The 26,971-nt window shown below is 37.4% G+C and overlaps 1 protein-coding gene and 1 pseudogene across 1 annotated transcript; both read left to right on the forward strand.

Moving 5' to 3' along the window:
* Positions 1-8,718: 8,718 nt before the first annotated feature.
* Positions 8,719-16,252, forward strand: LOC117923173 (annotated as a pseudogene).
* Positions 16,253-19,226: 2,974 nt separating this feature from the next.
* Positions 19,227-26,386, forward strand: LOC117923174. Its single transcript, XM_034841409.1, has 16 exons — positions 19,227-20,632; positions 20,809-20,916; positions 21,012-21,214; positions 21,291-21,501; positions 21,655-21,892; positions 21,975-22,125; positions 22,229-22,536; positions 22,671-22,676; positions 22,822-22,912; positions 23,082-24,402; positions 24,507-24,614; positions 24,703-24,917; positions 24,994-25,204; positions 25,314-25,551; positions 25,628-25,778; positions 25,883-26,386. Exons 1-16 carry the CDS (start codon positions 19,270-19,272, stop codon positions 26,186-26,188), a joined length of 5,229 nt encoding a protein of 1,742 aa, XP_034697300.1. The 5' UTR covers positions 19,227-19,269; the 3' UTR covers positions 26,189-26,386.
* Positions 26,387-26,971: the final 585 nt, after the last annotated feature.

Genomic DNA, 26,971 nt, shown 5'->3' on the forward strand with positions numbered 1-26,971 from the left:
GTGGCAGGCTGTCGGAATGACGTAGCAAGGCTTACTCACTTCAGTCAATGATCCGGACAGAATATCCGGATAGGGACATGCTGTCACCAGGGCGTGACGCTCGCGAGTGCCGTTGCTTCTCCCTGAGGAAGTCCGGATAGGGGAGCGCGACACATGTCCTCTTGGGGAAGTCCGGATGGAGTTTGCTCCGGATAGCGATGCGCGCCACGTGTCATCAGGGGGAGGGGTCCCTATAGTTGGGGGAGCCATGTCTGCTGATGAAGACACAGGAGAGTGGGTTATAGAGATAAGGTTTTGGAGGTCAGGAAGAAGCTGATGATAGAGGGGGAAAAAAAGGGGGGGGGGGGGGGGAGAGAGAGAGAGAGAGAGAGAGAGAGAGAGAGATATATATATATATATATATATATATATATATATATATATATATATATATATATATATATATATATTTTCGAGAAGGAGAAGGGCATTTTCCGGTTATATACAGAGAAGAGGATCTGGGAGTGAGGCGGTTTTGGGAGAGAAGGCTTACCAGTAAAGAAGGAAAATCAGAGGGAGGTCGCGTTCCGAACTTTCAGGTAAATTTATCTTGAACCTGGTATGTGTCCGTTTGTTAATGCCTTGCTTCATTTTCTATTGATCTATGGATATGGTTATTGCTTGCTGTGGACATTAAGGGTCACAGGTATGAGTTTTAATGGAACATGTTTTGTCATTCTGGAATACCCTGTTCTAGTTCCTTTTGATGCTCACATTCTTTTCTTCTATAAATGACTGCATATTTCTTTTGGGATTGGATGATTGAATAAATATTTTGTGGATTTTCCTTTTCCTCCCATCAACTTGTCATCCGTCCATTCTCATGCAAACAAGGTCCCATGCATGACACCACACTCACCACACTCCATTTCTTTTCATCCTCATACCCATCACTTTCAATGTCATCCATGCTCACCATCTCCAGCTTGACCCATGAAACCATTTGCAAAACCCACCACCTATCATACCTATCACCATTCTCATCCATTTTATTCATACCCATTTTCCACACGTGCATGGCTACCCAAGCCCCCTCCAAAGCCATTACTAAAGTCTCAAAGTCCACCCTTCCACGTGCATGGGACTGTACATGCATGTCGCCACCCGCCACTCCCTTCACATCTTTCTCCATCCTTCCCATTTCTCATTCGCAAGCTTTCTCTCTCTACACCACATGCCATCTCTAACCCGTTTTCTTCACTCACTAAACCCATAAGATCTCGCCACTCTTTATCTCTCATTCCATTTATGCCAATCTATGTTTTTCATTTCTTGATACCTATTCCACTAACCTCCCAACATCCATGACATTCATGAATAACACCACCGAACCCATGTTTCTCTCACTAACCCGCTTGCCATATCCATTAACCTACCCATTTCATACCCTCCAACCTACACCGTTCTCACTTCCATTCTCTACTCATCTCAATACCCATTAACCCATTCCACCAATGGAAACTCCATGCGCATGGTACCACGTGAGAATGGTGGATAGGTAAGAAGGTGGCTGTGTTGTGGAGTGGAGTTTGTTTTTTTTTTTTTCATGAAGAAAAATAGGTTTGTGGTGCTCTCGATGGGTTTGTTTGAGACTTGCATGAAAAGTGGGTTTTGGATGGCATTATTGTAATATGGAGGGTAGTCCAGTGGCATTCTTTAGTATATTGGCAACATAGGGAATAGGTTGATTTCCACTTTGGGCACGTGAGGAAGTCTTGCAAATGAAGACCATCCCAAGCTTTTTCTTTCACTATTTCTTTATATTTTAATATTAGGAAAATTTTCTAACATTTCAATTTTTCAAAATTTCTTGTTTTTTTAATTAATTTAATTTTTCGAAATACCGTTCTCAAATAATCTTTCAAAAAATCCTACGTCTAAATTTAATTTTCAATCCCAAAATTTCCATTATTCAATTTCATTCGTTTAAATATTATGTTTGTTAATTATTAATATTATTGCGTATGTATTTAATTGTTCTCTTTTAAAAATCTTATTCATTAAAGCCTAATTCTTCAAAAATTCAATGTCCTAATTTAATTTTCAATCCCAAAAATTCCACTATTCATTCTTGTTCTTTTAAATATTATTTTCGCTAATTAGTATTATTATCCCATATTTATTTATTTATTTAAAGCCCAATTCTTCAAAAATCCAACATCCTAAATTTAATTTTCAATCTCGAAATTTCTACTATTCAATTTCACTCGTTTAAATATTATGATTGTTAATTATTATTATTATTTCGTATGTATCTATTTATCATCTTTTAAAAATCTCATCCATTAAAGTCTAATTCTAATTCTTCAAAAATCCAACATCCAAATTTAATTTTCAATCTCAAAATTTCCGCTATTCATTTTTTATTCGTTTAAATATTATTTTCGTTAATTAGCATTATTATTTCATATTTATTTATTTATTCCAATAATAAATGTTCAATTCTTCAGAACCTGACTTCCAAATTTAATTTCCAGTCTCAAAAACTCCACCGTTCATATCCCGCTGTTTAATAATTATTCTCGTTCTTAATGTTATCCCATCCATTTATTTATTCAGTTATTCATATATCAAAGATCTCATCTCTAAATAATTTCTTAAATTTTCAATCTCCAAGTTTAATCTCCAATCTCTAAAAATTCCGTCTTTCGCAATCATTTACCTGGTCTTTATTATTTCGTCATCGTTATTATTCTATTCATTTACTTATTCACTCATCCACTTATCCACTTATTTAAAATCCTCTCTCTAAATAATTCTTCAAATTTCCAAATTTCTAAATTCATCTTCCAATTTCCAAAATTCCCGTCTTCGTGATTATTTATTCAATCATTATTATTTTCGTTATTTTACTCATTTATTTATTCGGTTGTTCGTTCATTTAAAATTCCATCCCTAAGTAATTCATCAAATTTCCAATCCTTAAGTCCAATTACCAATTTCCGAAACCCCTAACTTCTGCAATTATTTATCCAATCATTATTACTTCGTCATCATTATTCCATTCATTTATTTATTCACTTATTCATTTATTTAAAATTCCGTCTTTAAATAGTTCCTCAAATTTCCGATTTCCAAATGTAGTTCTCTGAAATTCCATTTCTCCAATTTTAGAACTTAATTTTCAGTTTCCCATGCTCCAATTCTCATATTTATCCCGTTACTTATTATTATCATTATCACTATTATTTTATTCATTATTTCTAAAAATTCTGCCTTTGAATGATTTCCAAGATTTCCAATTTTTATAATTCAATTTCCATAGTTTCTGCTTCTCAAATAACTTTCAATTCTGATTTCTTTCAAAATTTAATTTCCAAGGTCCCAATTTTCGTAATTTTTTTTTTTTTTAATCCCGAACTCTCAAATCATTTTCAAAATTCCAACATCTTTCAAATTTAATTTCTATAATTCCCATTCTCACATTTAATTTCTAAAAGTCTGATATTCAAATAAACTCTAAAACTCCAATTTTCAAGTAATCTTCGAGACTCCAATTTTTCAAATAAATTTCAAAAATCTGATTTTCTCTCAAATAGTTTTAATTCCATTATGGTTTTCAAACAATCTTCTGCTCCTCTTGATTTTAATAAGCATGAATGAGTTTTTCATAATTCTGGAATAATAGAATCTGTGATATTAATTCATGCAAAATAAACGGGCTGTGGTGGGGGCCCTACATAAGTGATTTTATGATTGATTGATTGATTGATTTGATTTGATTATCACACATGATTGATTCATTCTGCTCTGTGACATGCATGAGATTATTCTTTTAATTGTGTACTAACCCTCTTTCTTGATAGTGCATTAATCGATCGATGCCAAGGTATGCCCCGTTCTCACTTCGGACGATTCTTTATTGAGTGTTTTGATGCCCTCACGTGCATGATCACCCTGAGTATTCATTGATTTCCACATCAATTGCCACTACAACTTCATTTTATTAGTAGAGACCCGACTTTAGGGACTTAGAGGGGTGCTACGGTCTTTACCGTACCTTCCCGATAAGTAACCTGACCCCCGAGCCAAATTCGGTTTTTTTTCGTAGACCACCTTTTCCAAAATAAGGAGTTACACTTAGGGTTTTTTTTTCTTATTTTGTTTACCCTTTAAAAATAAAACAAAAATAAGTGGCGACTCCAGCTCATTTTCTTAACCAATAAAAATCATTTTTCGAAATAAAAATCGAACTCGCCATCGAGTGGAAAATGTATGAGCCGAAATACGAGGTTCACATGAATTTAATTACAATCACAAATAAATTTAGAAATATTTTATATGATATTCTCTCCATAAAAATAAATATGCTTTAATTAGGAATTCAAGACACTTTTTAACATTTAAACTTGCAACATCAAATATAAATGAAAAATATGAAAGAAAGAAATGAGAAGTTGCAAAGAAAAAAGACCAGACAAGCTTGGATAAGAGAACATTTATCGAAAGATTGAAAATTGGAATATGGGTGTAGACCCCATTTTCTGGCTTTGTTTATATATATGTATATATTTATAAATAGCCTTCCGACCACTTTAAGGATCACTCGGAGGAGGACATTTGGAGGAGGAGGGGAGGGGGAGGGGGGGGGGGCTTCTTGAAATGGAGTTGCATGGAACGCGTGGAGGAGTAGTTGACCGTAGCCATGCTGGTTGGGTGGATGGTGACACCATCCTCTGAGGACGAACAACGGAACGGGTGCTGATTTTCCGGGGAACAGACTGAAACAAGATATGAGAAATGGAAAAGAAGAGGAGAGAGAGTTATGGGGAGAGAGAGAGAGAGAGTTTTAGAGAGCTTGGGGAGGAGAGCATGGTGGCGAGAGAGTGACGAGCAACTTGAGGAAAAGAGGAATGGCAAGCGAGCTGTCGGAGCTGGAGAAGGAAGGTGGTGTTTGAAGGAAGAAATTCTACCTAAGGGCTTTTTCAGGTGAGTTTGCAGGATATTTCTCTCGCTCATCTCATATCCTCTGCTCTTCATCGTTTGTTTTTGCTACTTAAGCATCATCAGTTTGGGTGTTTATGGATTGAGTTTGGCTGAATATGAGTTTGATTTCATGCTTGTTCCGTTTTGGTTGTTTCGTGATTTCTTTGATTTCTCTCATAAATAATTGAAGTGTGGACTGTTTTTTTATATTATTTATTTAACGTATTACTTGATCAGTCAAGTCATTGCTCTTTACTTGTATTGCTTATGTTGTTTTGAATATGCTCTGTTTCCTGAGTCCCCCTCCTTTTGCTTCTAAAAATAAATACCAACCATTACTTTTGTAAACTACCTGGGACCTTTAAAATGTTTTTAGTTCCGAGTGGTTTCTGAATGTGATGAACCGAGAATGTCAAGAATTCAAGTTATTGAACTGATCACCATTTATGCCCACAACTCTATCCAGCTTCCTCATTGTTCACCTATCCTTTAAACCCATCACTTACCACTTTTGCATGGCCACGCATGGCCATGCATGGTTGCATCTTGCTCATCCCATGCTCATGCCCATTTCATGCCCGTTTCTTCCCATCCATATTCATACCCATGTAAACGAAGCTCCATGCAAATGCCATGAGACACCCAGTCATGATGTTTTTAAGCATGTCGCGAGTCTCTTGCTGCCTTTTAGGAAGTGGAATGAGGCTCTACATGGTGATTTGTGTGCTAGCCGGGTGTACATGGGTTGCAGGCTATTGCTTTAGTGGAGAAATGGGGCTTCGTTCTCCGTCTTCCAGAAGAGGCCACTCACTAAGGACATAAGAAAGTTTAAATAAACTATGATGAAAAGTCAATGGTGGCATGGTATTTCTCATAAGTGGCAGGCACTTCAAGTTTTCTTTTTGAATAAATTAGTGACTGTTGCGTGGCCCAGTTGTGTATCATGTGGTGGATTTTATTATTATTTTTCTTATTACTATTTTTACCTTTTTTTGTTTTTGTTCTTTTTTTTTTTACGTGTCAAGTTTGGTGTCAAATGTCTTATTTCCGTAAATTCTTTTTAAATGATTCTTAAAATCCCGATTTCACGAAAAATCCCATTTCTATTCCAATTTTCAAATAATCGCTAAAAATTCTATTCTCAAATAATTTTCTGAAATTCCGATTTTTCAATTTAATTTTTAAAATTTCGTTTTTCTTTCTAAATAATTCTTTAAAATTTCCAACTTTCAAATTTAATTTCTAATTTCAAAAATTCCAATATTCCCATTCATTTATTTAATAATTATTTTCATCTTTATTATTTTTTTTCATTTATTTATTTATTTTTAAATTCCATTTTTAAACATTTTTTCCCCCAAAAACCCTAATTTCCGAACTTAATTTTCAGATTCCAAAATTCCAATTCCCTTCAAATTTAATTCCCGAAATTCTTATTCCTAACTCCCAAAATCCCAATTTTCTTTAAATAACTTTCGAGACTCCAATTTTTCAAATGAATTTCAAAATCCGATTTTCTCTCAAATAGCTTAATTCCATTCTGACCTTCAAACAATCTTCTGCTCCTCTTGTTTTTAATAAGCATGAACGAATTTTTCGTAATTCCAAACAATGGAATTTATGAGATTAATTCATGTAAAATAAACGGGTTTTGATGGGGGCCCCACATATGTGACTGATCAATTGATTGACTAATAGATCGATTTGATTATGATACATGATTGATTTATCCTGCTCTCCGACATGCATGCTAGAAATTATTCCTAAATTGTGCATTAACCCCTCTATTGATAGCGCATGGTGGATTGTTGCCCAGGTATGTACCCATTTTCCCTCTAATCGCTGTCTATGCATGTCCCGATTCTCACATGTGCATGATCACTCTGAGTATTCATTGATTCCCTCATCAATTGCCATGATTGCTTCATTTTATTAGTAGAGACCTGACTTTAGGGACTTAGAAGGGTGCTACGGTATTTACCGTATCTTCCCGATAAGTAACCTGACCCCCGAACCCGATCCGGTTTTTCGTAAACCACCTTTTCCAAATAAGGAGTCACACTTAGGGTTTTTCTTTCTTATTTTGTTTACCCTTTAAAAATAAAACAAAAATAAGTGGCGACTCCAAGTCATTTTCTTAATCAATAAAAATCAAAATTTCGAATAAAATAGAAATCGAACTCGCCATCGAGTGGGAAACGCATGAGCCAAAATGCGGGGTCCACAATGGGTCTCGAGTTTAAAACCATCTTCAAACCTAAATGGCCCACATGATTGTTGAGGTTAAAACCAAATTATCTAAGAACCAAAACATAAAAAAAAAAAAAAAAAAATGCAGATTAAAAAATTTATTTCCATTATATCCACAAGACCTTAAAATGGGAAGTAGACTACCAATAGAAAAGTAAGACCAACCAAACAGGAAGAAAGTTGAATGAATCTAGAAACTTATATTGCTCAATGCCCTTGCATGCTAAGAAATTGAATATGACTTTATGATTTTTTTTTTTTTTAAATTCATTATTAATTTTTTTTTATACAAAAAGATCAAATTATTATCTTTTTCAACTTTCAAACACTCATTCATCCCAAATCCTAATATCCTTTTCTTTCCTTCTTTTATTTATTTATTTTTTAAATTTCATCTTCATCTTCATCCTCATTTTTTCCCTCCAACATCAAAATAAAGAATGAAAAACCATCACGATTCGGGTTTTGGAGGATGGGTGGAGTGAGGTTGAAAAGGAGACTGTTTTAAATATTTCATATATAAAATTTATTTTCATTCAAAAAATGATAGCCTTATAAAGAGTTTTAATGGATATATTTAAAAAATTTCTTATTAGAAATAAGAATATAAATAAAAAATGTTATTGAAACTAAAATCCCCGCGTTCTTATTAGGATTTTGATTCTTGACTTGCACCTGAAACCATCATTCACTCGTATTCCTATTTTTATTTCTACTCCCATTTTTATATATCTAATGCATTTGTATTATAAAATTTGTTTAACAGCATAATTGCCTAAATATTTCAGCATAGGATCGATTAAGCTGAAAATTTTTGGAAAATTGGCTGAGAAAAAAGGAGTATCATTCAGGGATTTAGAAGCAGGATTGAGGGTAAAGATCGAGAGGCATGGATTAATATTTAATATTCTGTAATTAATTCCACTGGACAGCATCATGGTATAGAAAGTTTGGACCATCAACGAGTCGAGGTGAAAATTGGGCTGGGAGGCCCATGGCCTGGCTTGGCATGACACAGTTACTGTGCAGGTTGAATGAGGCCATGTTAATTTCTGGATTCAACAATCAAAGAATTTGAACAAGAAAGAATATGGATTTTAATATTCACGAATTTAGAAGCAAGCACTAATATTTGATCCAACCTGCAATCAAACCCAATAGACTGTGTCATGGTATGAAAGTACAGTTCCTTGATCCATCCAGGACCCTAACTTAAAGCGAATGTGGCAACCGGTTGAGGAATTGGGAAGACAGGTGGCTTCTAGATTAATCGAACGCATAGCATTTTTCTGACGCAAGGCTGCTTGAAAAGACAAATTGAGTTGCCAGGCAAGACCTGCAGTGGTATTACTAAGAGAAATATTTATTTATATATATCCATGTGGGAACGGAGGGAGATGATTTAGACCTTTTGGTTACAGATGAAGATGGAAAATGTCAAAACATCATTGTATGACATATGCATCGAAAATATATATCTCCATATTCACAACAGCAACCATCATTCAAGAGGTTATGGAAATCATCAGCCTCAAAAGCTTAATAGCTCTACTTCTCTTGCTTTCTGTAATTTGTTTTGGGTTTTGCACTGCCATCGACACCATGACCTCCACTCGATTCATCGAAGACCCTGAAACTCTAGTCTCTAATGGAAGTGCCTTCAAACTGGGTTTCTTTAGCTTTGCCGATTCAACCAACCGCTACGTTGGCATCTGGTACAGCACCCCTTCTTTATCTACTGTCATATGGGTGGCTAACAGGGACAAACCCCTCAATGATTCCTCTGGGATTGTGACCATATCTGAAGATGGTAATCTTCTGGTTATGAACGGCCAGAAAGAGATTGTTTGGTCCTCAAATGTTTCAAATGCAGCAGCAAATTCAAGTGCTCAGCTTTTAGATTCTGGAAACCTTGTTCTGCGAGATAACAGCGGAAGCATCACATGGGAGAGCATCCAACATCCTTCTGATTCACTTTTGCCAAAGATGAAAATCAGCACTGATACAAATACTGGTGAGAAGGTAGTACTAACATCATGGAAATCTCCCTCTGATCCGTCTATTGGAAGTCTCTCTGCAGGAATAAACCCTCTAAGCATTCCTCAACTATTCATCTGGAATGGCAGTCATCCATATTGGCGAAGTGGTCCATGGGACGGACAGATCTTTATTGGAATACCCGACATGAATTCAGTTTTCCATAATGGATTTCAGGTGGTTGATGATAAAGAAGGTACTGTTTATGCAACTTTTACTGTGGCAAATTCGTCTATCTTTTTATATTATGTCTTGACTCCCCAAGGAACACTAGTGGAAACATACAGGGAGTACGGGAAGGAGGAGTGGGAGGTTACTTGGAGGAGCAATAATAGTGAGTGTGATGTTTATGGTACATGTGGGGCATTTGGAATCTGTAATTCAGGGAATTCACCAATTTGCAGCTGTTTGAGAGGGTATGAGCCAAAGTATATAGAGGAATGGAGTAGAGGAAATTGGACTAGTGGATGTGTGAGGAAGACGCCACTACAATGTGAAAGAACAAACAGCAGCGGTCAACAGGGCAAACTAGACGGATTTTTTAGGCTAACAACAGTGAAAGTTCCAGACTTTGCGGATTGGTCTCTTGCTCTCGAAGATGAATGCAGAGAGCAGTGCTTGAAGAATTGTTCTTGCATGGCTTATTCATATTATAGTGGCATCAGTTGTATGTCATGGAGTGGAAACTTGATTGATTTGCAAAAATTCACTCAAGGTGGGGCAGATCTTTACATTCGCCTTGCCAATTCAGAACTAGGTAAAAATGTTCTTGTTTTCTTTACCTCTTGTTTTTCTGGTTGTATCCTTTTGCAGAATGGAATATGCGAACACCCAAGCTTATTAAACACCTTATGGCAACTTGTATCCAATCCAGTCTCATGTATTAGGCTTTGGTTATATAAATTTTTGAATATTTCTTGTTCTGTTTTACAGATAAGAAGAAAGATATGAAAGCAATTATTTCTGTTACAATTGTAATAGGAACAATTGCCATTGGCATCTGTACATATTTCTCATGGAGGTGGAGACGCAAACAAACAAGTAATTTTCCCATTTAAAAAGCAGCTCAGTAGGCTATGCTATGATAGATTTGTAGTTGTTATCTAGAAATGACTCACTTCTACATTTTGCAACAGTGAAAGATAAAAGCAAGGAGATATTACTATCTGACCGAGGGGATGCATATCAAATTTATGATATGAATAGGCTTAGAGACAATGCAAACCAGGTTAAACTTGAAGAGTTACCACTTCTCGCCCTTGAGAAGCTGGCAACTGCAACAAACAACTTTCTTGAGGCCAATAAGCTTGGGCAGGGTGGTTTCGGTCCAGTATACAGGGTAATGCTTGTTCATTTTGAGCTTTCTAGGGTATTATTTTGAACTATTAGTTATTAATTTAGTTGATTGTTTGAAGGGAAAATTGCCAGGAGGACAAGAAATAGCAGTGAAAAGACTTTCAAGAGCATCTGCACAGGGTCTAGAAGAATTCATGAATGAGGTGATGGTGATTTCTAAAATCCAACATCGGAATCTTGTTAGACTTCTTGGCTGCTGCATTGAAGGAGATGAAAAGTTGTTGATCTATGAGTACATGCCAAACAAAAGCTTGGATGCCTTTCTCTTTGGTTAGATCATGTTATTGTCCCTAATGTTATATGTTGTTCCAATTTCATAGCTCTGCATCACTATAGATTCAATGCAGCACAGCAGCAGTATTTTGTCCATATTATCAATTGAGACTTATGTTTCTGTTTTCTTTTTCTATGCCCATCATTCAGATCCTCTGAAGCGAGAGTTTTTGGATTGGAGAAAACGCTTCAGCATTATCGAAGGGATTGGAAGAGGTCTCCTTTACCTTCACAGAGATTCTAGATTAAGAATCATTCATCGAGACCTAAAGGCAAGTAACATTTTGTTGGATGAAGATCTGAATGCTAAGATTTCAGACTTTGGTATGGCAAGGATATTTAGAAGCAATCAAGATCAAGCCAATACAATGAGGGTCGTGGGAACGTAGTAAGTGGTCATTGCCTTCTCACTATTTCCTTAAGTCATCTATTTGATATCCTAATATTTATAGCTCAATGATTTAATGCAGTGGTTATATGTCCCCTGAGTATGCAATGGGAGGACAATTTTCAGAAAAATCTGATGTATTCAGCTTTGGGGTGTTGTTATTAGAGATTGTAAGTGGGAGAAGGAACACTAGTTTTCAATATGATGACCAGTACATGAGCCTTTTGGGATATGTAAGTGTATAATGGAAATCATCACCTTAGTTATAAAGAGTTTCATCATTGTATTCCAGCAAATTTAACCTAAAATTACACTATGTTTTGTTAAAATTTTCAGGCATGGACACTCTGGTGTGAACACAACATCAAAGAACTAATAGATGAAACCATAGTAGAAGCCTGCTTCCAAGAGGAGATATCAAGATGCATACATGTGGGACTGTTATGTGTGCAAGAATCAGCTAAAGACAGGCCATCCATTTCAACTGTTGTTTCTATGCTCTCTAGTGAATTTGCACATCTTCCTCCCCCAAAGCAACCTCCATTCTTAGAGAAGCAGACTGCGATAGATATTGAGTCTTCTCAACTGAGACAAAACAAATATTCTTCAAACCAAGTAACAGTTACAGTCATTCAGGGCCGATAGAATATGATTAGGTGACAATTAGTTTGATTATTTATTTTTTATGTGGGTATGTATTCAATTTGGTGCCTTCAGTCTGAAGAACCCCATCATGTACTGCTATCTAATTTATTGATTTGGATCCTTTATTCTTCAACAAAATGTATATAGATCTTCTACACTGAGCTCTTCAAAAAGATATGGAACAGAGAAACAACACATGAAAATTGGACTTGTTAGATATGAATACTTTCTACTATTTTTGGATTGAATCAACTTTTATTTTAATACCTAGGCATCTACTGTAGAGGTGTGATGGTTTCCAAACTCAATGCAGACCCTTCTTTTGGAGTGGCATGTACAATTGGTGCTAGCAGACCAAATCACTTGTCAACTTTTATTTTAATACCTAGGCATCTACTGTAGAGGTGTGATGGTTTCCAAACTCAATGCAGATTGCAGACCCTTCTTTTGGAGTGGCATGTACAATTGGTGCTAGCAGACCAAATCACTTGTCAACTTTTATTTTAATACCTAGGCATCTACTGTAGAGGTGTGATGGTTTCCAAACTCAATGCAGATTGCAGACCCTTCTTTTGGAGTGGCATGTACAATTGGTGCTAGCAGACCAAATCACTTGTCAACTTTTATTTTAATACCTAGGCATCTACTGTAGAGGTGTGATGGTTTCCAAACTCAATGCAGACCCTTCTTTTGGAGTGGCATGTACAATTGGTGCTAGCAGACCAAATCACTTGTCAACTTTTATTTTAATACCTAGGCATCTACTGTAGAGGTGTGATGGTTTCCAAACTCAATGCAGATTGCAGACCCTTCTTTTGGAGTGGCATGTACAATTGGTGCTAGCAGACCAAATCACTTGTCCGTTTGTGTCTGCCCATTGTTTCGACGGGGCACCTTGTTCTAACAATAAACCAATTTAAGATTTCCCAAAACAGAGTTGACGATGACTTTGATATTTTTTTGAAAGAAACATCTACGCTTGTCGTGGAAAGATACGAGGAGGAAGTTAAGACAGAACATCTCATACAACCTTTAGACGGAGTCCATTTTCAAAGAAACAAGAAGCATTGGAGCAGCTATGGGGATCAACAGTGGTACTACTGAAAGAGTTCTATTGCTCTTATTTTATTGTTTTTGGTTTGAGTTTTGCGTTTATGCCATAGACACCTTTACATCCACACACTTCATCAATAATTCTGAAACTATAGTCTCTAATGGAAGTCTCTTCAAACTGGGTTTCTTTAGCCCTAGTAATTCTACCAAACGCTATGTCGGAATCTGGTACGGCAAGACTTCTGTATCCTCTGTGGTATGGGTTGCTAACAGGGACAAGCCCCTTAATGATACTTCTGGAATTATGAAGATATCTGAAGATGGTAATCTTCAAATTTTGAATGGCGAGAAAGAGGTTATCCGGTCATCAAATGTTTCAAATGCTGTATCAAACACAACCGCCCAGCTTTTAGATTCTGGAAACCTTGTTTTGAAAGACGACAGCAGTGGAAGGATCATATGGGAGAGTTTCCAGCATCCTTCTCGTGCACTTTTGGCAAATATGAAACTCAGCACCAACATGTACACCGGTGAGAGACGAGTGCTGACATCATGGAAAAAGGCTTCAGATCCATCCATTGGAAGCTTCTCTGTAGGTGTTGATCCATCAAATATCACTCAAACTTTCATTTGGAATGGCAGTCATCCATATTATCGCACTGGTCCATGGAATGGTCAGATCTTTATTGGAGTAGCCAACATGAATTCATTTGTAGGTAATGGGTTTCGGATGGACCATGATGAAGAAGGTACCGTTTCTGTATCTTTTACTACTTCTGATGATTTTTAATCATTGTACTTTACCTTGACTCCTGAAGGAACAATGGAGGAAATAAATAGACAGAAGGAAGATTGGGAGGTCAGATGGGAAAGCAAGCAAACTGAGTGTGATGTTTATGGTAAGTGTGGGGTATTTGGAATCTGTAATCCAAAGAATTCACCAATTTGTAGCTGTTTGCGAGGGTATGAGCCAAAGTCTGTAGAGGAATGGAATAGAGGAAATTGGACTAGTGGGTGTGTGAGGAAGACCCCATTGCAATGTGAGAGAACAAATGGTAGCATTGAAGTGGGAAAAATAGATGGATTTTTTAGGGTAACAATGGTGAAAGTACCAGATTTTGTAGAATGGTTCCCTGCTCTTAAAAATCAATGCAGAGATATGTGCTTGAAGAATTGTTCCTGTATAGCTTATTCCTATAATAATGGAATTGGTTGTATGTCATGGAGTCGTGACTTACTCGATATGCAAAAGTTCTCTAGCAGTGGAGCAGATCTTTACATTCGTGTCGCACACACGGAACTAGGTAAAATGGTCTTGTTTCCTTTACCTCTTTCTCTCTCTGCTTAGATACTAGTTCATATTTTGATTTTTAGTCCGATATTTACTTCTTGTTTTGATTTACAGATGAAAGGAGAAATGTGAAAGTAATTGTTTCAGTTATAGTGATTATAGGAACAATTACTATCATCTGCATATATTTATCATGCAGGTGTTGGATGACCAAACAAAGAGGTAATATTTCCCATTTAACATAGTCTAGTGGGATGGGATATATTTGTAGTTTTTATTCATACATTCTCACTGCTAAATTCACAATCAGCAAGAGTAAGAAGGGAGAAAATCGTGGAAGTGTCACTGTTTGAAAGAGGGAATGTACATCCAAATTTTTCTGATGCCAATATGCTTGGAAACAATGTGAAGCAAGTTAAACTTGAAGAGCAACTGCTTATCAATTTTGAGAAGCTGGTGACTGCAACAAATAACTTTGATGAGGCCAATAAGCTGGGGCAGGGTGGTTTTGGTTCAGTGTACAGGGTAATGCGTCTTCAACTGGAGCTATATTGGGTATTATGTTTGGACTAGTATTTACTAGTTTGATGATTGTTTAAAGGGAAAATTGCCAGAAGGACAAGAAATAGCAGTGAAGAGGCTATCAAGAGCATCTGCCCAGGGGCTTGAAGAATTTCTGAATGAGGTTATGGTGATTTCTAATGTCCAACACTGAAACCTTGTTAGACTTCTTGGCTGCTGCACTGAAGGAGATGAAAAGATGTTGGTCTACGAGTACCTGCCAAATAAAAGCTTGGATGCCTTTCTCTTTGGTCAGATCATGCTACTGTCCCTTCTCTTATCCATAGTTTCTGAAATTTCTTAGTTCCACATCAATTGTCTCTTACCTTTTGTTTTCTGTTTTGGATGCTATTAATTCAGATCCTGTCAAGCGAGATTCTCTAACTTGGAGGAGACGCTTCAGCATTATTGAAGGGATTGCCCGAGGCCTCCTTTACCTTCACAGGGATTCTAGATTAAGAATTATTCATCGGGACCTTAAGGCAAGTAACATTTTATTGGATGAAGACATAAATCCTAAAATTTCAGATTTTGGTATGGCCAGGATATTTCAAGCCAAACAGGATAAAGCCAACACCGTCAGGATTGCTGGAACATAGTAAGTAGCCCTTGCTTTATCCAAGTTCCCTTAACTTGGATCCGATATTTATTTCTGTCTCAATGACAAAGTGCAGTGGCTATATGTCTCCTGAGTATGCAATGGAAGGGATTTTTTCAGAGAAGTCCGATGTATTCAGCTTTGGAGTATTATTATTAGAGATTATAAGCGGGATAAAAAGCGCAGGCTTTTGTCATGATGAGCAGTCTTTGAGCCTTTTAGGATATGTAAGTGTTTTCTGCATCATCACCTCAGTTCTGTAAAGCTTCATCATCCTCTTCCTGTGACTGTTGAACTCTAATAAGTTTTAATTTATGTGTTAATTTTTCAGGCATGGAAACTATGGAATGGAGACAGCATGGAAGCATTTATAGACGGGAGAATATCAGAAGAATGCTACCAAGAGGAGATATTGAGATGCATACATGTGGGGTTGTTATGTGTGCAAGAATTAGCAAAAGATCGGCCATCTATTTCAATTGTTGTTTCTATGCTCTGTAGTGAAATTGCTCATCTTCCTTCCCCAAAGCCACCTGCATATAGTGAGAGGCAGATTACAATAGATACAGAGTCCTCCAGGAGACAAAACTTATGTTCAGTGAACCAAGTAACTGTTACAAACGTCCATGCCCGGTAAAAATTAGGTTAGAGCAAATTAAATCTTTATTTGTAATATATATTTTGATGATTTCTGTGGGGAGGACTGTGCCCATCCTCGTTTCAAGGAGCCCATGAAGCTATAGTTGCACGAAACAATCAGTTTTGTTGATTTTGATACTTCATTTCTCAAGAAAAATCTATACACCTTGAAATAAAAACATGCAGATCAGAGAAATATCATTGGAAACTGGACAGGTTAAAGATAATAGGTATTAATGCTTTATACTCTTTCTGGATTGAATTGCTTCTGTTTTAATGCCCAAGCATCTAATGTGGAAGTGTGAATATGTGATGGTTTCCAGAGTTGAATGCAAGCCCCATTTGTTTGACTGCCAGCCACAGTGGGTGGTTGCAGATAAAATAACATTCCATGTAAGCTTTCAAATTGATCCATGTGATGTAATGGGGTTTATTAAAAAAATATACAGGCTCCTTTTTTTGACGACCAAATTGATCCAATCGTATGGACAAAGAGAGTTTACCATGACTTCGGCAGGAACGGTTGGATGAATCTGAGATGGAACATTGTCAACATCCCCTTTTATGGCATACCAGATGGAGTCCATTTTCTCACCAACACGAAGCATTGAAGCAGCTATGGGAATCATCAGTGGCATAAGTGTTACTTCTCTTACTTTCTTGTCTTTGTTTTCAGTTTTGCACAGGTACTAACACCATTACATCCACCCAGTTCATCAAAGATCCCGAAGCTATGCTCTCTAATGGAAGTCTCTTCAAAATAGGTTTCTTTAGCTCTGGCAATTCCACTAAACAATACTTCGGGATCTGGTACAACACCACTTCCCGATTCACTGTTATATGGATAGCTAACAGGGAAAACCCTCTCAATGATTCTTCAGGGATTGTGATGGTATCTGAAGATGGTAATCTCCTGGTTCTAAATGGCCACAAAGAGATCTTCTGGTCATCAAATGATTCAAATGCCGCTCCAAATTCAAGTGCCCAGCTTTTAGATTCTGGGAACCTTTTTTTGCAGGACAAAAACAGTTGAAAGATCATATGGGAGAGCTTCCAGCATCCTTCTCACACCTTTTTGCAGAAGATGGAGCTGAGTGAAAACATTAAGACTGGTGAGAAGAAAGCACTAACATCATGGAAAAGTCCTTCGGATCCAGCTGTTGGAAGCTTCTCAGCTGGCATTCATCCATCAAACATTCCTGAAATTTTGTCTGGAGCGCCAGTTGTCCATTCTGGCGTAGTGGTCCATGGAATGGTCAGACCTTAATAGGAGTACCTGAAATGAATTATCTCAATGGATTTCATGTAGTTGATGATCAAGATGGTAATGTTTCTGTCACTTTTGAGCATGCATACGCCTCTATCTTATGGTAGTATGTCTCGTCTCCTCAAGGAACAATAGTGGAAATGTATAGCCACGACAGCATGGAGAATTGGGAGATTACATGGCAGAGTCGTAAAAGTGAGTGTGATGTCTATGGCAAGTGTGGGGCATTTGTAATTCACCAATTTGTAGCTGTTTAAGAGGGTTTGAACCAAGGAATATAGAGGAATGGAGTAGAGGAAATTGGACTGGTGAATGTGTCAGGAAGACAATTAATTTTATCTTCAAGCTGTGTCAGAACTCAGAAGTTGTAGCAAAATTAATTTTATCCTCAGCTTCCAACATAGAAAGATTAATAATTGGAAGATGGGTCTTGAGTTAAAAAACCATTTTATTGAAGAAACCCGAATGGGCCACATGATGGTTGAGGTTAAAAACAAATTATTTAAGAAAAAAAAAATGCATATTAAAAAATTGATTTCCAGTATGTCCACAAGAAGGGAAAATGGGGAGTAGACTACCAATAGAAAAGTAAGACCAACCCAAACATGAAAAAAGTTGAATGAGTCAAGAAACCCAATTGGTCAATGCCCTTGCATGCTAAGAAATTGAATATGAATTTATGAATGAAAAAAAACATTTCATTATTTTCAACTGAATGACATGATTTTCCCTCTACAAATTCATAACCAAAAAAAAAAAAAAAAAAAAAAAATCCACTCAAATTTGCAAATTTTTCTCCAAAAACTTGTGGCTCAATGGCTTTAAAGCAAAAGCTTTTGTCTCAAGGGGAGTGATTTGGAAAGTAGTAGTATTGTCCAATAGTCATTATTATAATCAATGGGTGTCTTAGGTTGGAAGCTGAGATAGCAGAAGAAAGAGAGACTAGGCAAGTGGGGATACATAAATTCCTTCCTAGAGTCTGGGCAGGTTCCTTGTAGCTCAGGAGGTCATTGTGATTTGGGTTTTCCTGGCTGTGCATGACTTTTGTTCCTGTTCATTTTAATTCATTTTCTTGGCTCCCATATATTTTGATTCCTGTTCAAATTTCTAAAACAATTAATTTTATCTTCAAGCTGTGTCAGAACTCAGAAGTTGTAGCAAATTTTTTATTTTTTTATTTCTACTCCCATTTTTATATATCTAATGCATTTGTATTATAAAATTTGTTAACAGCATAATTGCCTATATATTTCAGCATAGGATCGATTAAGCTGAAAATTTTTGGAAACACATTGAAGAATTGGAAAAATGTCGGAAGATTGGCTGAGAAAAAAGGAGTATCATTCAGGGATTTAGAAGCAGGATTGAGGGTAAAGATCGAGAGGCATGGATTAATATTTGATTCATTCTGTAATTAATTCCACTGGACAGCATCATGGTATAGAAAGTTTGGACCATCAAGGAGTCGAGGTGAAAATTGGGCTGGGAGGCCCATGGCCTGGCTCGGCATGACACAGTTACTGTGCAGGTTGAATGAGGCCATGTTAATTTCTGGATTCAACAATCAAAGAATTTGAACAAGAAAGAATATGGATTTTAATATTCACGAATTTAGAAGCAAGCACTAATATTTGATCCAACCTGCAATCAAACCCAATAGACTGTGTCATGGTATGAAAGTACAGTTCCTTGATCCATCCAGGACCCTAACTTAAAGCGAATGTGGCAACCGGTTGAGGAATTGGGAAGACAGGTGGCTTCTAGATTAATCGAATGCATAGCATTTTTCTGACGCAAGGGCCGCAGGGCTGCTTGAAAAGACAAATTGAGTTGCCAGGCAAGACCTGCAATGGTATTACTAAAAGAAATATTTATTTATTTATATATATCCATGTGGGAACGGAGGGAGATGATTTAGACCTTTTGGTTACAGATGAAGATGGAAAATGTCAAAACATCATTGTATGACATATGCATCGAAAATATACATCTCCATATTCACAACAGCAACCATCATTCAAGAGGTTATGGAAATCATCAGCCTCAAAAGCGTAATACCTCTACTTCTCTTGCTTTCTGTAATTTGTTTTGGGTTTTGCACTGCCATCGACACCATGACCTCCACTCGATTCATCGAAGACCCTGAAACTCTAGTCTCTAATGGAAGTGCCTTCAAACTGGGTTTCTTTAGCCTTGCCGATTCAACCAACCGCTACGTTGGCATCTGGTACAGCACCCCTTCTTTATCTACTGTCATATGGGTGGCTAACAGGGACAAACCCCTCAATGATTCCTCTGGGATTGTGACCATATCTGAAGATGGTAATCTTCTGGTTATGAACGGCCAGAAAGAGATTGTTTGGTCCTCAAATGTTTCAAATGCAGCAGCAAATTCAAGTGCTCAGCTTTTAGATTCTGGAAACCTTGTTCTGCGAGATAACAGCGGAAGCATCACATGGGAGAGCATCCAACATCCTTCTGATTCACTTTTGCCAAAGATGAAAATCAGCACTGATACAAATACTGGTGAGAAGGTAGTACTAACATCATGGAAATCTCCCTCTGATCCGTCTATTGGAAGTCTCTCTGCAGGAATAAACCCTCTAAGCATTCCTCAACTATTCATCTGGAATGGCAGTCATCCATATTGGCGAAGTGGTCCATGGGACGGACAGATCTTTATTGGAATACCCGACATGACTTCAGTTTTCCATAATGGACTTCAGGTGGTTGATGATAAAGAAGGTACTGTTTATGCAACTTTTTCTGTGGCAAATTCGTCTATCTTTTTCTATAATGTCTTGACTCCCCAAGGAACACTAGTGGAAACATACAGGGAGTACGGGAAGGAGGAGTGGGAGGTTACTTGGAGCAGCAATAAAAGTGAGTGTGATGTTTATGGTACATGTGGGGCATTTGGAATCTGTAATTCAGGGAATTCACCAATTTGCAGCTGTTTGAGAGGGTACGAGCCAAAGTATATAGAGGAATGGAGTAGAGGAAATTGGACTAGTGGATGTGTGAGGAAGACGCCACTACAATGTGAAAGAACAAACAGCAGCAGCGGTCAACAGGGCAAACTAGACGGATTTTTTAGGCTAACAACAGTGAAAGTTCCAGACTTTGCGGATTGGTCTCTTGCTCTCGAAGATGAATGCAGAGAGCAGTGCTTGAAGAATTGTTCTTGCATGGCTTATTCATATTATAGTGGCATCGGTTGTATGTCATGGAGTGGAAACTTGATTGATTTGCAAAAATTCACTCAAGGTGGGGCAGATCTTTACATTCGTCTTGCCAATTCAGAACTAGGTAAAAATGTTCTTGTTTTCTTTACCTCTTGTTTTTCTGGTTGTATCCTTTTGCAGAATGGAATATGCGAACACCCAAGCTTATTAAACACCTTATGGCAACTTGTATCCAATCCAGTCTCATGTATTAGGCTTTGGTTATATAAATTTTTGAATATTTCTTGTTCTGTTTTACAGATAAGAAGAGAGATATGAAAGCAATTATTTCTGTTACAATTGTAATAGGAACAATTGCCATTGGCATCTGTACATATTTCTCATGGAGGTGGAGACGCAAACAAACAAGTAATTTTCCCATTTAAAAAGCAGCTCAGTAGGCTATGCTATGATAGATTTGTAGTTGTTATCTAGAAATGACTCACTTCTACATTTTGCAACAGTGAAAGATAAAAGCAAGGAGATATTACTATCTGACCGAGGGGATGCATATCAAATTTATGATATGAATAGGCTTGGAGACAATGCAAACCAGGTTAAACTTGAAGAGTTACCACTTCTCGCCCTTGAGAAGCTGGCAACTGCAACAAACAACTTTCATGAGGCCAATAAGCTTGGGCAGGGTGGTTTTGGTCCAGTATACAGGGTAATGCTTGTTCATTTTGAGCTTTCTAGGGTATTATTTTGAACTATTAGTTATTAATTTAGTTGATTGTTTGAAGGGAAAATTGCCAGGAGGACAAGAAATAGCAGTGAAAAGACTTTCAAGAGCATCTGCACAGGGTCTAGCAGAATTCATGAATGAGGTGATGGTGATTTCTAAAATCCAACACCGGAATCTTGTTAGACTTCTTGGCTGCTGCATTGAAGGAGATGAAAAGTTGTTGATCTATGAGTACATGCCAAACAAAAGCTTGGATGCCTTTCTCTTTGGTTAGATCATGTTATTGTCCCTAATGTTATATGTTGTTCCAATTTCATAGCTCTGCATCACTATAGATTCAATGCAGCACAGCAGCAGTATTTTGTCCATATTATCAATTGAGACTTATGTTTCCGTTTTCTTTTTCTATGCCCATCATTCAGATCCTCTGAAGCGAGAGTTTTTGGATTGGAGAAAACGCTTCAGCATTATCGAAGGGATTGGAAGAGGTCTCCTTTACCTTCACAGAGATTCTAGATTAAGAATCATTCATCGAGACCTAAAGGCAAGTAACATTTTGTTGGATGAAGATCTGAATGCTAAGATTTCAGACTTTGGTATGGCAAGGATATTTGGAAGCAATCAAGATCAAGCCAATACAGTGAGGGTCGTGGGAACGTAGTAAGTGGTCATTGCCTTCTCTCAATTTCCTTAAGTCATCTATTTGATATCCTAATATTTATTGCTCAATGATTTAATGCAGTGGTTATATGTCCCCTGAGTATGCAATGGGAGGACAATTTTCAGAAAAATCTGATGTATTCAGCTTTGGGGTGTTGTTATTAGAGATTGTAAGTGGGAGAAGGAACACTAGTTTTCAATATGATGACCAGTACATGAGCCTTTTGGGATATGTAAGTGTATAATGGAAATCATCACCTTAGTTATAAAGAGTTTCATCATTGTATTCCAGCAAATTTAACCTAAAATTACACTATGTTTTGTTAAAATTTTCAGGCATGGACACTCTGGTGCGAACACAACATCAAAGAACTAATAGATGAAACCATAGCAGAAGCCTGCTTCCAAGAGGAGATATCAAGATGCATACATGTGGGACTGTTATGTGTGCAAGAATCAGCTAAAGACAGGCCATCCATTTCAACTGTTGTTTCTATGCTCTCTAGTGAAATTGCACATCTTCCTCCCCCAAAGCAACCTCCATTCTTGGAGAAGCAGACTGCGATAGATATTGAGTCTTCTCAACTGAGACAAAACAAATATTCTTCAAACCAAGTAACAGTTACAGTCATTCAGGGCCGATAGCATATGATTAGGTGACAATTAGTTTGATTATTTATTTTTTATGTGGGTATGTATTCAATTTGGTGCCTTCAGTCTGAAGAACCCCATCATGTACTGCTATCTAATTTATTGATTTGGATCCTTTATTCTTCAGCAAAATGTATATAGATCTTCTACACTGAGCTCTTCAAAAAGATATGGAACAGAGAAACAACACATGAAAATTGGACTTGTTAGATATTAATACTTTCTACTATTTTTGGATTGAATCAACTTTTATTTTAATACCTAGGCATCTAATGTAGAGGTGTGATGGTTTCCAAACTCAATGCAGACCCTTCTTTTGGAGTGGCATGTACAATTGGTGCTAGCAGACCAAATCACTTGTCCGTTTGTGTCTGCCCATTGTTTCGACGGGGCACCTTGTTTTAACAATAAAACCAATTTAAGACTTCCCAAAACAGAGTTGACGATGACTTTGATATTTTTTTGAAAGAAACATCTACACTTGTCGTGGAAAGATATGAGGAGGAAGTTAAGACAGAACATTTCATACAACCTTTAGACGGAGTCCATTTTCACAGAAACAAGAAGCATTGGAGCAGCTATGGGGATCAACAGTGGCACTACTGTAAGAGTTCTATTGCTCTTATTTTATTGTTTTTGGTTTGAGTTTTGCGTTTATGCCATAGACACCTTTACATCCACACACTTCATCAAGGATTCTGAAACTATAGTCTCTAATGGAAGTCTCTTCAAACTGGGTTTCTTTAGCCCTAGTAATTCTACCAAACGCTATGTCGGAACCTGGTACGGCAAGACTTCTGTATCCTCTGTGGTATGGGTTGCTAACAGGGACAAGCCCCTTAATGATACATCTGGAATTGTGAAGATATCTGAAGATGGTAATCTTCAAATTTTGAATGGCGAGAAAGAGGTTATCTGGTCATCAAATGTTTCAAATGCTGTATCAAACACAACCGCGCAGCTTTTAGATTCTGGAAACCTTGTTTTGAAAGACGACAGCAGTGGAAGGATCATATGGGAGAGTTTCCAGCATCCTTCTCATGCACTTTTGGCAAATATGAAACTCAGCACCAACATGTACACCGGTGAGAGACGAGTGCTGACATCATGGAAAAAGGCTTCAGATCCATCCATTGGAAGCTTCTCTGTAGGAGTTGATCCATCAAATATCACTCAAACTTTCATTTGGAATGGCAGTCATCCATATTATCGCACTGGTCCATGGAATGGTCAGATCTTTATTGGAGTAGCCAACATGAATTCATTTGTTGGTAATGGGTTTCGGATGGACCATGATGAAGAAGGTACCGTTTCTGTATCTTTTACTACTTCTGATGATTTTTTATCATTGTACTTTACCTTGACTCCTGAAGGAACAATGGAGGAAATAAATAGACAGAAGGAAGATTGGGAGGTCAGATGGGAAAGCAAGCAAACTGAGTGTGATGTTTATGGTAAGTGTGGGGTATTTGGAATCTGTAATCCAAAGAATTCACCAATTTGTAGCTGTTTGCGAGGGTATGAGCCAAAGTCTGTAGAGGAATGGAATAGAGGAAATTGGACTAGTGGGTGTGTGAGGAAGACCCCATTGCAATGTGAGAGAACAAATGGTAGCATTGAAGTGGGAAAAATAGATGGATTTTTTAGGGTAACAATGTTGAAAGTACCAGATTTTGTAGAATGGTTCCCTGCTCTTAAAAATCAATGCAGAGATATGTGCTTGAAGAATTGTTCCTGTACAGCTTATTCCTATAATAATGGAATTGGTTGTATGTCATGGAGTCGTGACTTACTCGATATGCAAAAGTTCTCTAGCAGTGGAGCAGATCTTTACATTCGTGTCGCACACACGGAACTAGGTAAATGGTCTTGTTTCCTTTACCTCTTTCTCTCTCTGCTTAGATACTAGTTCATATTTTGATGAATTTTTAGTCCGATATTTACTTCTTGTTTTGATTTACAGATGAAAAGAGAAATGTGAAAGTAATTGTTCCAGTTATAGTGATTATAGGAACAATTACTATCATCTGCATATATTTATCATGCAGGTGTTGGATGACCAAACAAAGAGGTAATATTTCCCATTTAACATAGTCTAGTGGGATGGGATATATTTGTAGTTTTTATTCATACATTCTCACTGCTAAATTCACAATCAGCAAGAGTAAGAAGGGAGAAAATCGTGGAAGTGTCACTGTTTGAAAGAGGGAATGTACATCCAAAATTTTCTGATGCCAATATGCTTGGAAACAATGTGAAGCAAGTTAAACTTGAAGAGCAACTGCTTATCAATTTTGAGAAGCTGGTGACTGCAACAAATAACTTTGATGAGGCCAATAAGCTCGGGCAGGGTGGTTTTGGTTCAGTGTACAGGGTAATGCGTCTTCAACTGGAGCTTTATTGGGTATTATGTTTGGACTAGTATTTACTAGTTTGATGATTGTTTAAAGGGAAAATTGCCAGAAGGACAAGAAATAGCAGTGAAGAGGCTATCAAGAGCATCTGCCCAGGGGCTTGAAGAATTTCTGAATGAGGTTATGGTGATTTCTAATGTCCAACACCGAAACCTTGTTAGACTTCTTGGCTGCTGCACTGAAGGAGATGAAAAGATGTTGGTCTACGAGTACCTGCCAAATAAAAGCTTGGATGCCTTTCTCTTTGGTTAGATCATGCTACTGTCCCTTCTCTTATCCATAGTTTCTGAAATTTCTTAGTTCCACATCAATTGTCTCTTACCTTTTGTTTTCTGTTTTGGATGCTATTAATTCAGATCCTGTCAAGCGAGATTCTCTAACTTGGAGGAGACGCTTCAGCATTATTGAAGGGATTGCCCGAGGCCTCCTTTACCTTCACAGGGATTCTAGATTAAGAATTATTCATCGGGACCTTAAGGCAAGTAACATTTTATTGGATGAAGACATGAATCCTAAAATTTCAGATTTTGGTATGGCCAGGATATTTCAAGCCAAACAGGATAAAGCCAACACCGTCAGGATTGCTGGAACATAGTAAGTAGCCCTTGCTTTATCCAAGTTCCCTTAACTTGGATCCGTTATTTATTTCTGTCTCAATGACAAAGTGCAGTGGCTATATGTCTCCTGAGTATGCAATGGAAGGGATTTTTTCAGAGAAGTCCGATGTATTCAGCTTTGGAGTATTATTATTAGAGATTATAAGCGGGATAAAAAGCGCAGGCTTTTGTCATGATGAGCAGTCTTTGAACCTTTTAGGATATGTAAGTGTTTTCTGCATCATCACCTCAGTTCTGTAAAGCTTCATCATCCTCTTCCTGTGACTGTTGAACTCTAATAAGTTTTAATTTATGTGTTAATTTTTCAGGCATGGAAACTATGGAATGGAGACAGCATGGAAGCATTTATAGACGGGAGAATATCAGAAGAATGCTACCAAGAGGAGATATTGAGATGCATACATGTGGGGTTGTTATGTGTGCAAGAATTAGCAAAAGATCGGCCATCTATTTCAATTGTTGTTTCTATGCTCTGTAGTGAAATTGCTCATCTTCCTTCCCCAAAGCCACCTGCATATCGTGAGAGGCAGATTACAATAGATACAGAGTCCTCCAGGAGACAAAACTTATGTTCAGTGAACCAAGTAACTGTTACAAACGTCCATGCCCGGTAAAAATTAGGTTAGAGCAAATTAAATCTTTATTTGTAATATATATTTTGATGATTTCTGTGTGGAGGACTGTGCCCATCCTCGTTTCAAGGAGCCCATGAAGCTGTAGTTGCACGAAACAATCAGTTTTGTTGATTTTGATACTTCATTTCTCAAGAAAAATCTATACACCTTGAAATAAAAACATGCAGATCAGAGAAATATCATTGGAAATTGGACAGGTTAAAGATAATAGGTATTAATGCTTTATACTCTTTCTGGATTGAATTGCTTCTGTTTTAATGCCCAAGCATCTAATGTGGAAGTGTGAATATGTGATGGTTTCCAGAGTTGAATGCAAGCCCCATTTGTTTGACTGCCAGCCACAGTGGGTGGTTGCAGATAAAATAACATTCCATGTAAGCTTTCAAATTGATCCATGTGATGTAATGGGGTTTATTAAAAAAATATACAGGCTCCTTTTTTTGACGACCAAATTGATCCAATCGTATGGACAAAGAGAGTTCACCATGACTTCGGCAGGAGCGGTCGGATGAATCTGAGATGGAACATTGTCAACATCCCCATTTATGGCATATCAGATGGAGTCCATTTTCTCACCAACACGAAGCATTGAAGCAGCTATGGGAATCATCAGTGGCATAAGTGTTACTTCTCTTACTTTCTTGTCTTTGTTTTCAGTTTTGCACTGGTACCAACACCATTACATCCACCCAGTTCATCAAAGATCCCGAAGCTATGCTCTCTAGTGGAAGTCTCTTCAAAATAGGTTTCTTTAGCTCTGGC

The sequence above is a fragment of the Vitis riparia genome, chromosome 10 (assembly GCF_004353265.1).
Source record: "Vitis riparia cultivar Riparia Gloire de Montpellier isolate 1030 chromosome 10, EGFV_Vit.rip_1.0, whole genome shotgun sequence".
NCBI lineage: Eukaryota > Viridiplantae > Streptophyta > Magnoliopsida > Vitales > Vitaceae > Vitis > Vitis riparia.